This window comes from Trachemys scripta, chromosome 2, assembly GCF_013100865.1.
Source record: "Trachemys scripta elegans isolate TJP31775 chromosome 2, CAS_Tse_1.0, whole genome shotgun sequence".
NCBI lineage: Eukaryota > Metazoa > Chordata > Testudines > Emydidae > Trachemys > Trachemys scripta.
In genome coordinates, this window is record NC_048299.1 from 82,891,420 (window position 1) to 82,903,432 (window position 12,013).

Below are 12,013 nucleotides of genomic sequence, written 5' to 3' on the forward strand. Positions count from 1 at the left end.
GTTGTCATGCACAGCAGATGTATGTCCCAGTGCTAGCTCCCATGACAAGGATGTGACCATTTGCTTCATAGTCTTTCATTCATAGAAATGGGTAGAAGTAGCTTAATAATGGTTAATTTATTCACTGAATTCCTCATTTTTCTCTTTGTGAATTGTCATATTTTTTTTTTCAAATTCACTTGTTTAAAACTTTTTGCCATCAAATCAGTGGAAGCTGTGGATGCACCACTTTTCTGAAATTCAGGCAACAAATTCAGGTACCTAAGTATGGATTCAGGAGCCTGGATTTAGGCACGCAGCACCAGATTCTGGCCTACAGCTTTGAGAATGATGGCCTATATCTGTTCCCAGATGGAATTAGTGTAAACCTTAAAAAATGAGATTTCTGCATGTGATTGTGAATTTGAAATTGGCTTACAACAAATATTCTGATGTATTTATTTAAAAATCCATACTTTCTTTTCAAAAACCCTGCCAGTGAATGCATTATGCTAGAATATTTTTGGAGAGTGAACATAATAGGGGTATAAACACAATCCAAGCAAATTCATTAAAAAATTCATAGGCATATTTGAGGAAAAAATTATTTGCGGTGTTTGCCCTCTTCAGTAACGGGATGTGAGCAAGCAGTTGGGGAACATAGTGTGCATGTTTATGCACAATGCACTGAAAATATTTTCTTACTTCTCGATAGAACGAAGCAAATATTAAGACAAATGGACCTATGTAGGCAAAGCCCTTAGGGCCAGATTTTTAAAGTTAGGCTCCTAACTCCCATTGATTTCACTGGGGCTTAGACATTTAAATACCCTTTTAGAATTTCACTCTAAACCCTCACAGAGTCCTATTGAAGGAAATAGGATTCTGCTCAGGCACAGAGCTCCACTCACATGGATCCTTTTATAAGGGCAGGGCCTGATGCTATTTTACACCATTATACACATTAAGGGTATAATCTGGCTCCACTGAACACAAGGGAAGCATTGTCATTGACTTAATTAGGGGACAGGATTTCACTTTCTATGCCTGTTTGGTATGTTGGTCCCTGCCCTAGCTAGATGGTGGCCCTAAGACTACTATATTACATGTTTATTAACACCAACTGCATAAAAAGTCTTTAACTAGCAGTTGAGAGCTGCAAACTGCTCAGTCTCCAGATTACAAATTTTTGCCTAATATTATATTAAAATGTATGGATTGGGATATTCAAAGGAATCAAGGGTGTCTCAATCACATTGAATTTCCCTTGGGATACTTACAAAATCCCAACTCTAGTTATTAGAGTTAAGGAATTCTGTGTTTGTGAGGGGAACCCATACTTACAAAGTAGTGCTTAGGTCCTTTCAGTTCAAAATGTGTCCCTTTGAAAGCTTTACAGTTCACTAGTTTTTAGAATATGGGTAGGATCAAAGAATTCCAACCAATGAGGAGCTGCTGTTTCTCCATGTGGTGTAATTTACCTTACAGTTTGGAAGCATTTTTCAAGCCGTTTTCAGTGTTTTATTTTTATTTTCTATTTATTTTCTATCTATTTGTTGGTTACCCTGACTCGTTTGGTGGTGCATGAATTTATTTTCACCTGCTTCTCATGCTATTCTTAGAACCTGGCTTTTTGTTTTTCAAATGTCTACTGCAAAAATCATGTTGATAATTTTCAGCTGACTTTTGCCCCACAGCGAGATGACATGACAACACAATTTAGCCAGATGAGCTTAAGTCGTCAGTCATCAGGAGACAACCCTGAGTCGCCTTCTGGTCCTGTCTACCCATCACCTATTATACAGCCATCTGGCCAGCAGACAGGTTATGTCATGGCATCCCCAAGTCAGCAGCTTCCCCCAGGAAGTTTTACAGGTTCAGGTCCACCAGTATCCCAACAAGTACTGCAGCCTCCACCACCACCCCAGGGCTACGTACAGCAACCACCACCTGCTCAGGTAAGTAGAATTTTTACCTCTTTATTGTGAGTTTAGCACATAGCTCCAAACTCTGGGACCTCTGTTATAGCATCATAAATGGAACATACAGCATAGACTTGGGGGTAACTGGAGAATATCTTTTCAAGGAATTCACAGCTACTGTGGAGCAGATTGTTTTGGCAGTGGGAAGTTTCCATCATTTCTGTTGTTTCATTGATTCCAACAACTCCTCCCTTCCCCCACCATCATTTTCTGAGCATTCATCTGTGTTCCAGGATGTATCTGTACATGAATATAAAGAAGGAGGGTGAACAAACATTCAGAGTCCCTTTTCTCCTGTGAGCCACATGCATGCTAGCAGAGGTAGCCATTCATCATATTTAATTGACTTGAACATGTAAGACACCACAGATCAGTAATTTTTACTGTCTTCCTGAAGACTGATTATGTTTTACTGTTCGCCACCAAACATCCATGGATGTCTCCTGGGTATCCTTGCAGAACACAGAAAGTGATTACTGTCAAGAAGTAAAATGCACCGATGATTTTCTGGCCCATTTTCAAGGTATACATTTTAAAAAGTCAAATTTCCAACTTAATTATAGAAAACTGCATTTAACGTGCAGTTCAAAATGATAAAATGTTATTAGTCGTGGGGGAGGGGGAGTTATTTTATCCTCTAGAAAAATATTTGTTTAAAAAAAATCCCATCAAACACTTTAGCATAAAATGATTTTAACCCATGGTGTTATTTCTGTTCATTATTCCTTACTGATAATACAACTGCAGTTGTTGGTATGTCTCTGCACTGTTGTAATAACAAAGAATGTGGGCTACTAAGCTACTTTTAACAGCCTTGGGAGTTAATATTAGTACAGAAAATTAGAAGAGTAAGGGCTGTTCATGCCACGGAACATATAGTGGCACATGATATTTCTAAGTTTAAATATTGTGCAGCTATTTGCCCCATATATGTAATTTCCTGAGTAAAGAGCTTGCAAAATATTTAATAGAGATAAAATATTTAGCAAAAAAGCTTGCTCTTTACATGTGGAATTTGCCTATTTGTCAAATTGTAAAAATTCCACAAAAGGGCAGTGTTTATTTTATTTTATTTTATTATATAAAATATTACAAGAAATGTTTTTCACTATGTAGCGATTTCAAAAATTTACAGGTATGAATGTGAATTTGGAGGGGGGGGACAGAAGAAGTTGTAATATCCCCTTTTCCCCTACCCAAACTACATTATCTACATGAATAAGCAGAAAGCAAAAATCTTACAAGCTTTCCTGCGTTCCGTTCCCACATCTGTCACTAGCTTTTCTTAATACTATGTGTTCTATAACATTTTCAAGTATTATTTAACCAAACTTCAGAACGCTCCTAGTGAAATAGATAAATATGAGCCACCTCTGTTTTACAAACTGAGGTTTAGAGAAGCTAAGATATGTTTCATGGCTATTGCAGAGAGCCAGTGTTAGGATTAGAACATGGTCCCCTGGCTCAATGGGCCGTGTTGATGCTGCTGTACCACTGAGTGTGCCTTGTCAAGTCACTTAATCTTTCTGATCTTAAATTTCCAAATCTGTAAAATGGGGATAATACTACTTACCTGCAGGTGCCTGCCTACCTGTGGCTGGGATATTATAATCCTGTATATTTTTGGATTTCATGTATGGAAAACAACATTACCAACATTTCTAGGGCTGGTAGGGGGAGGCATTGTGTTCTAATAGATTAGCCATAGGATTTTGTGTCAAGAAACCAGAGGTCTAATTGTGCTTCTGACACTGGCTTACAGTGTGATGTTGTACATATCACTAAACTTCTGAGCCTCAGTTTCCATGTCTATAAGCAGGGGGTACTGGTGCTTATTTCAGAGGGGCGTTGTGAGACAATTAAATAATGTTAGTAGAATGTTTTATCAATAACGGATTAAGACTACCTTGGACTGGATCCAGTCCAACCAAGGGGCCCCCCTGCAAAATTACCCATTCAACTGTGGCTTTCCTGCCTGTCACATCTGGGTCTCCAGTCACCATGGTGGACCTTAGACGTTGGACATTTGGCTCCAAATTTTGTGGATCTGTGAGCCCTCTCCCAGCATGGAGCCCAGAACTAGGGATCCTCCTTTAGTTCCGATTTTCAAAGAATTGTTAAGTGGTGAAGATGGAAATTAAGAGCCTCCTGCTTCCCAATACTATGTTCATTTCTCTAATCCGTGGGATTTGGGCAGGAGAGAGGACAGATACCAGCCAACACCACCAGCAGCAGCAACTTCTTAAAAATTCACAACTGTGAATTTTTTTGGGACAGTGATTTTTAGAGTCTGCACAAGGTTAATTGTGAAGACTTTTCATTTGTCTGATATACAAAAAACTTGATATTTTGTGGAGAAAATAACAAATGACAAATTGTTGTTCATTTTTACAAAAACAAATTACGCCAGTTTTGCTCAGCTCTAATATTTAATTAAAGACTTTTTGAAAAGGTTTTCTCAAAAATGAGGTTTCAGTAGCACTGAAGTGCAGGAACAAAGAAAAGTGTAACTCCATATGTTTCTGTACTATAATTTTTCATGATTTCTTCACTGTATGGGAAATTCTCAAATCAAAAGTAGATGTTCATTATCAGACTGAACATCTTTGTCTTTTGAAAGGATATTGTAGGTAACTGGGTAATTTTGCAGGGGGTACCCTTGGTTGGATTGGATCTGGGTCCAAGGTAGCCTCGATATGGTTAGCAACCTTTAAGAGGTACCGTTCTTCTGTATTATTATACACTATAATTAGTGATAGAATAAAACAAAAAAGTGTCCTGTGTACCCAGATGGAAAATATATTCCATATATCAATTGCATTGCATGTTTCATATCATCTGTTATACAGTATAGTGTGTACATGGTCATCAATACATATTTTTAAACAAATTACCTAACTGACCATGTTTTAATTTAAAATATATGTACCATAAAATGCATTTTAAATAGTGTCACAATTAATATATATAAATATCCATGCGAGGACTCTCAAATTATGCAGCCACTCAATCATCTGCTCTGAAGTTGCTGCTCAATTGTGTTTGTGTAGCTAAGCTGTCATTTTGAAGAATAATGCAAATTTCTTGCTGTCCTGGTTTTGAAGATAACCTTCAAAGTATGAACCAAAAGTTAACCAATGTATGGATGTGTGTTCCTTACCTGTTCCGATCATGTCGTGCCCCTTTGAATCCTTCTACTGACTTCCTTTTCCTCTGCGTGAACTTCAAACTTGTCCTTGTTTTCAATGCACTTCACAGCTCTTCCCCACTGTCGTACCATGGCATTTTTAATCACTTGTCACATTGGTATCTAAGCATCATATATGAAAGCCTTGTATTGGTCCAACTGATTCAGAGGATGGGTAGAGCTGCAAGGATGGCAACATAGAGCAGGTTCCTTAGCTGGAACCCACAGAACTGCTGATGGGGTGTAGAGCTCTTATGCAAAGGCCCTCTTCTACTGTAATTAAACTTTAATATACATGGAGATAGTTGCATTAGAGCGTAGCATCCCAGTACAGGGCTGGGATTCCCCTGGATTCATAGATTCCAAGGCCAGAAGGGACCTCTGTGATCATCTAGTCGGACCCCCTGTATAACCCAGGCCATAGAACTTCCCCAAAACAATTCCTCGAACAGATCTTTTTGGAAAACCTCCAATCTTGATTTAAAAATTGCCAGTGATGGAGAATTCACCATAACCCTTGGTAAATTGTTCCAATGGTTAATTACTCTTACCATTAAAAATTTACGCCTTATTACCAGTCTGAAGTTATCTAGCTTTAACTTCTAGCCACTGAATTGTGTTATGCCTTTGTCTGCTAGATTGAAGAGTCTGTTATTAAATATTTGTTCCCCATGAAGATACTTACAGACTGTGATCAAGTCACCCCTTAACATTCTCTCTGTTAGACTCAAAGAGCTCCATCTGTTTAGTTCATCACTATAAGGCATGTTTTCTAATTCTTTAATCATTCTTGTGGCTCTTCTCTGAACCTTCTCCAATTTATCAACATCCTCCTTGAATTGTGGGCACCAGCACTGGACATAGTATTCCAGCAGTGCCAAATACAGAGGTAAAATAACCAACTCAGCTCCCACTTGAGATTCCCCTATTTGTGCATCCCAGGATGAGTAACAAACTGGAGATGTGGCATGGACTGAGTGGTCCGTAGACTGCAGATGTAGTGGATTGTTCTGAAACATAGCTATATAGCAGTGGCATTAATGGCTAGGAAGATGTTGCTTTGATAAAGTAGGGAAGCAAAATGGGACAAATCATGACCCATATGCTCTGTGTCACAAAGACCTACCCTATAAAATCAGCATCTTCCTAGCTACTATTGTCATTGCTATGTAGCTGTTTCAAGGAGGCCTTGAAATCTGAATAACTGATCCAGGGTGAAAGCTGTTGTTCTCTGTAGGAGGAGAAGCAGAGAGACTAAATAAACCAGTTAAGATGCTTATGCATGCAAAATGTTATAATGCAGTAATCAATGTAATGCAATCAATGTAAAAGCACTTCTATATCATAGAAGTTGCTGTCAAATTTATACCAATATAACAGAGGCTTCAGTCTAAATGGCTAATTAGTTCCTGTAAATGTAGTGGCAATGAGGTTTCTAGTAGTTTGCCTCTGGTATTATGCCACTTGAATAAAGCAGAGCATTGAAAATTTGGGAGCAGGTCCAGCGAGAAAGAAGAAGAAAGAAAAAGTTGTCCAAGCCTGCAAGCCTAAAGATATCTTACATTTATATATTAAAGTTTAATTAATGCTGGCTTTATTGCTATTTTCAAGGCTTCCTTTCCCATTCTTCATCAAAAGAGGAACCAACAGATTTTAAAGTGATACATCTAAGGGGGGAGGGAGGGTGAGCCCTTTGTCGTCTTCTGCTTCCTCTTCCACCATTGCATATTCTAAATCTGATTAACAGATTCATTATTCAGTAACATAAACATAATGATCTGTCATTGTCTAGCCTGTCCTCTGTGGGCTTCGGCATCATCCTGTGAGAAATAAGTTCACTAGTGGAAACTAAGTACAGTGATCTGACTTTGCTTTTCTCCATTTCACTGGCAAATTCCTACTTTACTTTGCTTTCCATAGCTGTAACTAGGCATTTTCTGTGCCTGGGACGAGCAAGTATATTTGCATCCCATACTGTTTTTTCGTCACTTTTCCTCCCCATTTTTTGCCCCACCCCACCCAACTCCTCCGGTTTTGCATCCTGAGCAGCTGCCCCGCTTGCCCCCCCGGGTTACGGCCCTGTCACAATAATACACCTCATCCATCCTCTGATGCTGACAGCCATTCTGACATGCTCATGGTCCAAGCACTCCAATAAAGGACTAGTTCTCCATGCTCAGTGAAAACATCACTAGCATCCTCTCCTGCACTGACTAGAGGGCAAATTGTCTCCTCTGCCTGCGTGATTGAGGGATAAAAAAAATTGCGCTGAACAAAGCGATAGTAACAGAAGCAGCATCCCTCATGGAAACAAATCATTCTTAGGAGAATGGGATCCACAGATGAGAAGGACATAGGGCTTGGAGGATAGTAATGCTTCAGACACTATACATCCATGGATTCTCTGATGGTGGTCAGTCTGTGTTAACTTCACTTGGTTCGTTGCCTGTGTTGTGGAAGCTTCTGTGGAAGGGTGGGGGACCCAGGGCCACTAGCAGGCAAGAAATTTACTCAAAAAGAATGCAAAAAGCCTCCATGCACATGGTCCTTGATTCATGCTTGGGAATGTTCACTAGTTTTGGGGGACATACTCCCTTATTGTTCCACACAAGGGACTCTCTGCCCCTGAGAGAACAACTCTCAGATCATGAAATTTATTTTCCTGCTCTCAGCATGGAAGTAGTCAGCATAGAGGACAATAAGTCCCTAAATTAACACCCAGGTGACTGGGAGGCATTTGTGTATCCAAAATTTCCATAGGTCAATGTAGATCCTGTAAATTCTCTTATGTAAGTGTAATTGCCATTAGCAGGACCGACGGGGGATGCGGGGGGAAAGCCGGTACAAATTACCGGGGCCCGGCGGTCTGGAAGGGAGCCCGGTGCCCGACTATGTTGCATATGTTTTTGTCTTTCTTGGTAGTATCATTATTTTTAGTCAGTCTGCCCTTGCTGGGGGGCCCAAAAAAAAAATTTTCACCGGGGCCCGAACCCGCTCTCTGCGGCGTTGGCCATTAGTGCTGATGGGAGTTACACATGCCTATAGAGAGAATTTATATTTTCCACCCCCCAGCAGAACTATGAAATATGATAACAACATTACAACTGGCTTCATTAACAATCTCTTGAGGAAGGTGTAAATTCAGCTCTAACCAAATTTGTTGATAACATTTAGAATAGAAAACCTACATGCAGACAGAATCAAACTGTAAATTGACCAGGAGAGGTTAGGAGAGTGTAGTACGCTGAACAAAATGATTTTCAAATAAATGTAAAGTCCTGCACCTAGAGTGAGAAAGTAAACAGCACACCAACAAACTAGAGAAAACCTCTCTGGAAAGCCATCTTAGAGGGACCCTAGGGTGCTGATAGACAGCAAATCAAATAGGAACAAAACAAGAAAAAGCCTTTGCTGTTCACAGGTCTCTATAGGTTATATAGGGGATCACATGAAATATGTCAAAGTGATAACGCCATTTTACATAGCACTGGTCTGAGTGTCCTTGGAATATTCAGCACAGCTCTGGCACAGTTTAGGATAGACAGGAAGAAAATATGTTGGAGAACAAAAGTTACATAAGGGTTGGATGACAAAATACATGGAGAAACTGAGTTAAGCTTAAATACCGTAGTTTAGAAATAATACTTTATTTATTAAATAATTCAATAAGTAAACTCAGGAAGGAAATGGTAGCCTATACATGGCTTCAGAATAACAACATAAATGAAGAAAGGTTTTTTTTCACAATATTAGGAGGATTGAAGCAATGAGTTGAAGTTGAAGAAGGAAACATTTAGGTCCAGTGTACACTAGAAAGGGTTTGCTGATCTAGTTCTATCTGTATAGCTATAAATCTATTGAGCTGTAGCGGCACACCCTCCAAGTTCAGGCAAAGCTTTGGCCAGTGTAGCTTATACTAATTCTCTGAATGAAATAAACTGTGCCAGCAAAAGTTTATAATGGAGACCTAGCCTTAGATTAGAAGAAAAGCTGTTAACATCAAGTACAGTTGGGCATTTCAGTAGACTAGCTGGGAGATGGTAATGATTTGTAGTCAAGCACAAGTAAAAGAAGATGTTTGTGGGATTGAGGTAGCGAGTAATTCTGCAAAGTGCAGGAGGTTCATGATAGATGACGTAAGTGGTCTCCTTGGTATCTGTGATTCTATGAATTCTGCTGTTCATTAAAGTAATACCACAGTGGGCAAATATCAGGTTTGGATTACTTTTGGGGTGAAATCGTGTCTGTAGGCTGAAGGAGAGCTGTACAGAAGACAAATTAAAGTATGTCCGACAAGATCAATAAATCATTGATTGTCAGCCTAAAATCCACTTTAACCCATGTCTATATTCTATAATAAAAACGTCTATTTTTAGCAAGTCATCCATGCATGATTACTATCAAATTCAACCATTAATCACCCCAAATTAAATGATTTTCCATCTAATGCTCCATGCCACTAACAACATTTTTCAAAGTGATAGATTGCTGTACTGATAAGCTAGTAAATGGAGTATATAACAAATGTATTCAGTTCCAGTGAATTAAAAAAAAAAAAATCCTTGTAGCTACACAGATGAGTTAGTTCATGGCTGTACAGTACTTTTAAAAATGTTAAGTGCTACTAAGTGTTATAGCAGTTCTTAGAATGGGCTAAGCAGGCTCAAGTAAAACTTCAGTTCCAGACCTAAACTGTTTGGGCTACATTTTTAATTTACTACCTATGAACTTTCCATACAATGATTAATGGTAAGAGGTAACTCATATTGTTCTCAGATGGCCATTTATTTTTAAAAGTTTTAAGAGTTTAGCCTCTTTTACCCATGTGAGTTTGCCTCACTAACTTTGTCCTGCTGGGGTAAAATTAGATCATGCATTTAAAACTGGGATTTTTTAACTCCAGACAGTTAGATCTGGGGACAAATGTTCTTACACTATGCCCATCGCTCGTATTGTACTATTCAAAGATAAAGCACAGTTCAAAGGCAGGCTACAATTTAGCATTACTCCGCGTTATTCAGAGCTGGAATAGCTCAAAACATGTTCAGATTAAAGCATTCATGGTTTGATTATGGCTGGTTGTACTTGACAAAACAAAGCAACAGTATTTACATGGGTTCAAAGAAAAACAAAGATTTGATATCTGGTCCTCTAAATTCTGCCAATTTGCCTGGAGTTCTCTTCCCTTCAGAGACCTCCCCCAGTCCAGGTTCCCTGATTCTCAATTTCCCTTCTCCTTATAATTCCTTCAGTCCTCTCCCCACTTCCCATCTATGGTTCACCCTCATAAACTGTGTCCTCTCCTCACTTTCCTCCTTGTAGTTCTTCCTGTTCTCTTTTTCTTGTAGTTATCCCCATTTTGTAAAACAGTGTCCACTGGGAAACTTTTGTGAGAGTTTTCGTACAGAGCTATAGAAACATTAGCCAAAATGACACATCTTGAGGTGATTATGTAGTGGGTAAAAAATTTCATTAGACCCCTTTCAAGTGCCAGCCTGGCACTGTATGTATATTTCTGTAACTTAGTTCTGTTGCACTTGGTAGCTTTTCTCTGGTGATAAAGAGCCTTGTATCTCTGAGATTTTTAGCCTGTTTTTAAAGAGATTCTGTTGGCTCTTTAAATACCTGTCATATATGGCCTTATTCTGTTTACCGTTACTCTCACTGAGCAATACTCCATGAGTAGTCCAGTTATCTCCGGTGGAACTACTCCTGAGCTAAGGTACTGCTCAGCATGAATAAAGGTGGCAGAATCTGACCCACATGTTCTAATTCCTGTTGTATTAAAAATAAAAAGCATTTGTGTCTCTTTTTTGAAACAGGCCAAATACTAAATGTGGAAACCAATATAATTCCATTTATTTTATAAAGAAGCACAGACAGACATTTTAAATAGTCTAAGAACAACAACAACAACAACAAAGGTTCTCTTGAAGATCTTGTAGAGGTGCCCCTGTATACTTTATATTTTATCTTACTAACCATCATAGAATTGCTCCAAAAGTGGAGTGCTATTGAACTCACTAAGGGCTAGCGCAAACTGTTTAGCTCCGATGTCTCTGTAATGGTGATGATGAGTGTGCAAGAAAAGTCACTGTGTTCAGTTGCCTTCAAACTTGCATTTTCCAATGCGTGGGGAGGCAGTTGAGTATACTTTGTTCTGTAACATACAATAGCTAGCAACACTAGCTGACTCAATACCTACTAAAAGCTTTTGCAAGAGGAGGGATGCTAATCATTTTTAATCCATAATATATTCCTGCCAAATGTGCTAGAAACTTTAAAGGGAGAGATTCATGCAGGTAAGCACTTATCCATTAAAGAGGGATAGGCTGACAATGGCGACTCTCAAACATACAAATTTCTCACTTTCATACAACATGCACATTTTGACTCCAGGCCATTTCTGCATTCAATTGTCCATTTAATATTCCCCAGAGTTTATTTAATTGTTTTCCATATGGTCTACAATACATTCATATTAGCATTATAATTTTGTGCAATATGGTACTTCTGTGATATTTTTTTTGGTCTCTTGTTTATATGTAACATTGCTTACACAATTTTTAAAAATAACTGCTATTTCTCTCTGCTTTTCTCTGTGACATTAAATTAGGTGAGAACAAAGTAATTCAGTATTTGAAGAACATTTGTATTCATGTTCCTGCTTCATTTAGGGTTTTTCAACTTACACACTAACATTGTTTAATCCTTAAGACATCGATCATCACATTGCAAGAGAAAATTGGAACTAAGTGACAGTGCTTGAAAATGTACTATGCAAATCTTTTCTTTTGATTACCGTAAAACTAAACTACTTCACCTGACTTTTTTCTGTATGTCTTCAGTTTCTGTCATAAGTACT

At 38.6% G+C, this 12,013-nt stretch overlaps 1 protein-coding gene across 1 annotated transcript in view; it reads left to right on the plus strand.

Moving 5' to 3' along the window:
* ARPP21 (cAMP regulated phosphoprotein 21) overlaps positions 1-12,013 on the plus strand; it is a 192,234-nt gene that overhangs the window by 118,319 nt on the left and 61,902 nt on the right. Inside the window, exon 18 of the mRNA XM_034761079.1 lies at positions 1,677-1,937. Within this exon, the coding sequence (XP_034616970.1) occupies positions 1,677-1,937 (261 nt within the window). The remainder of the gene's footprint in view (positions 1-1,676; positions 1,938-12,013) is intronic.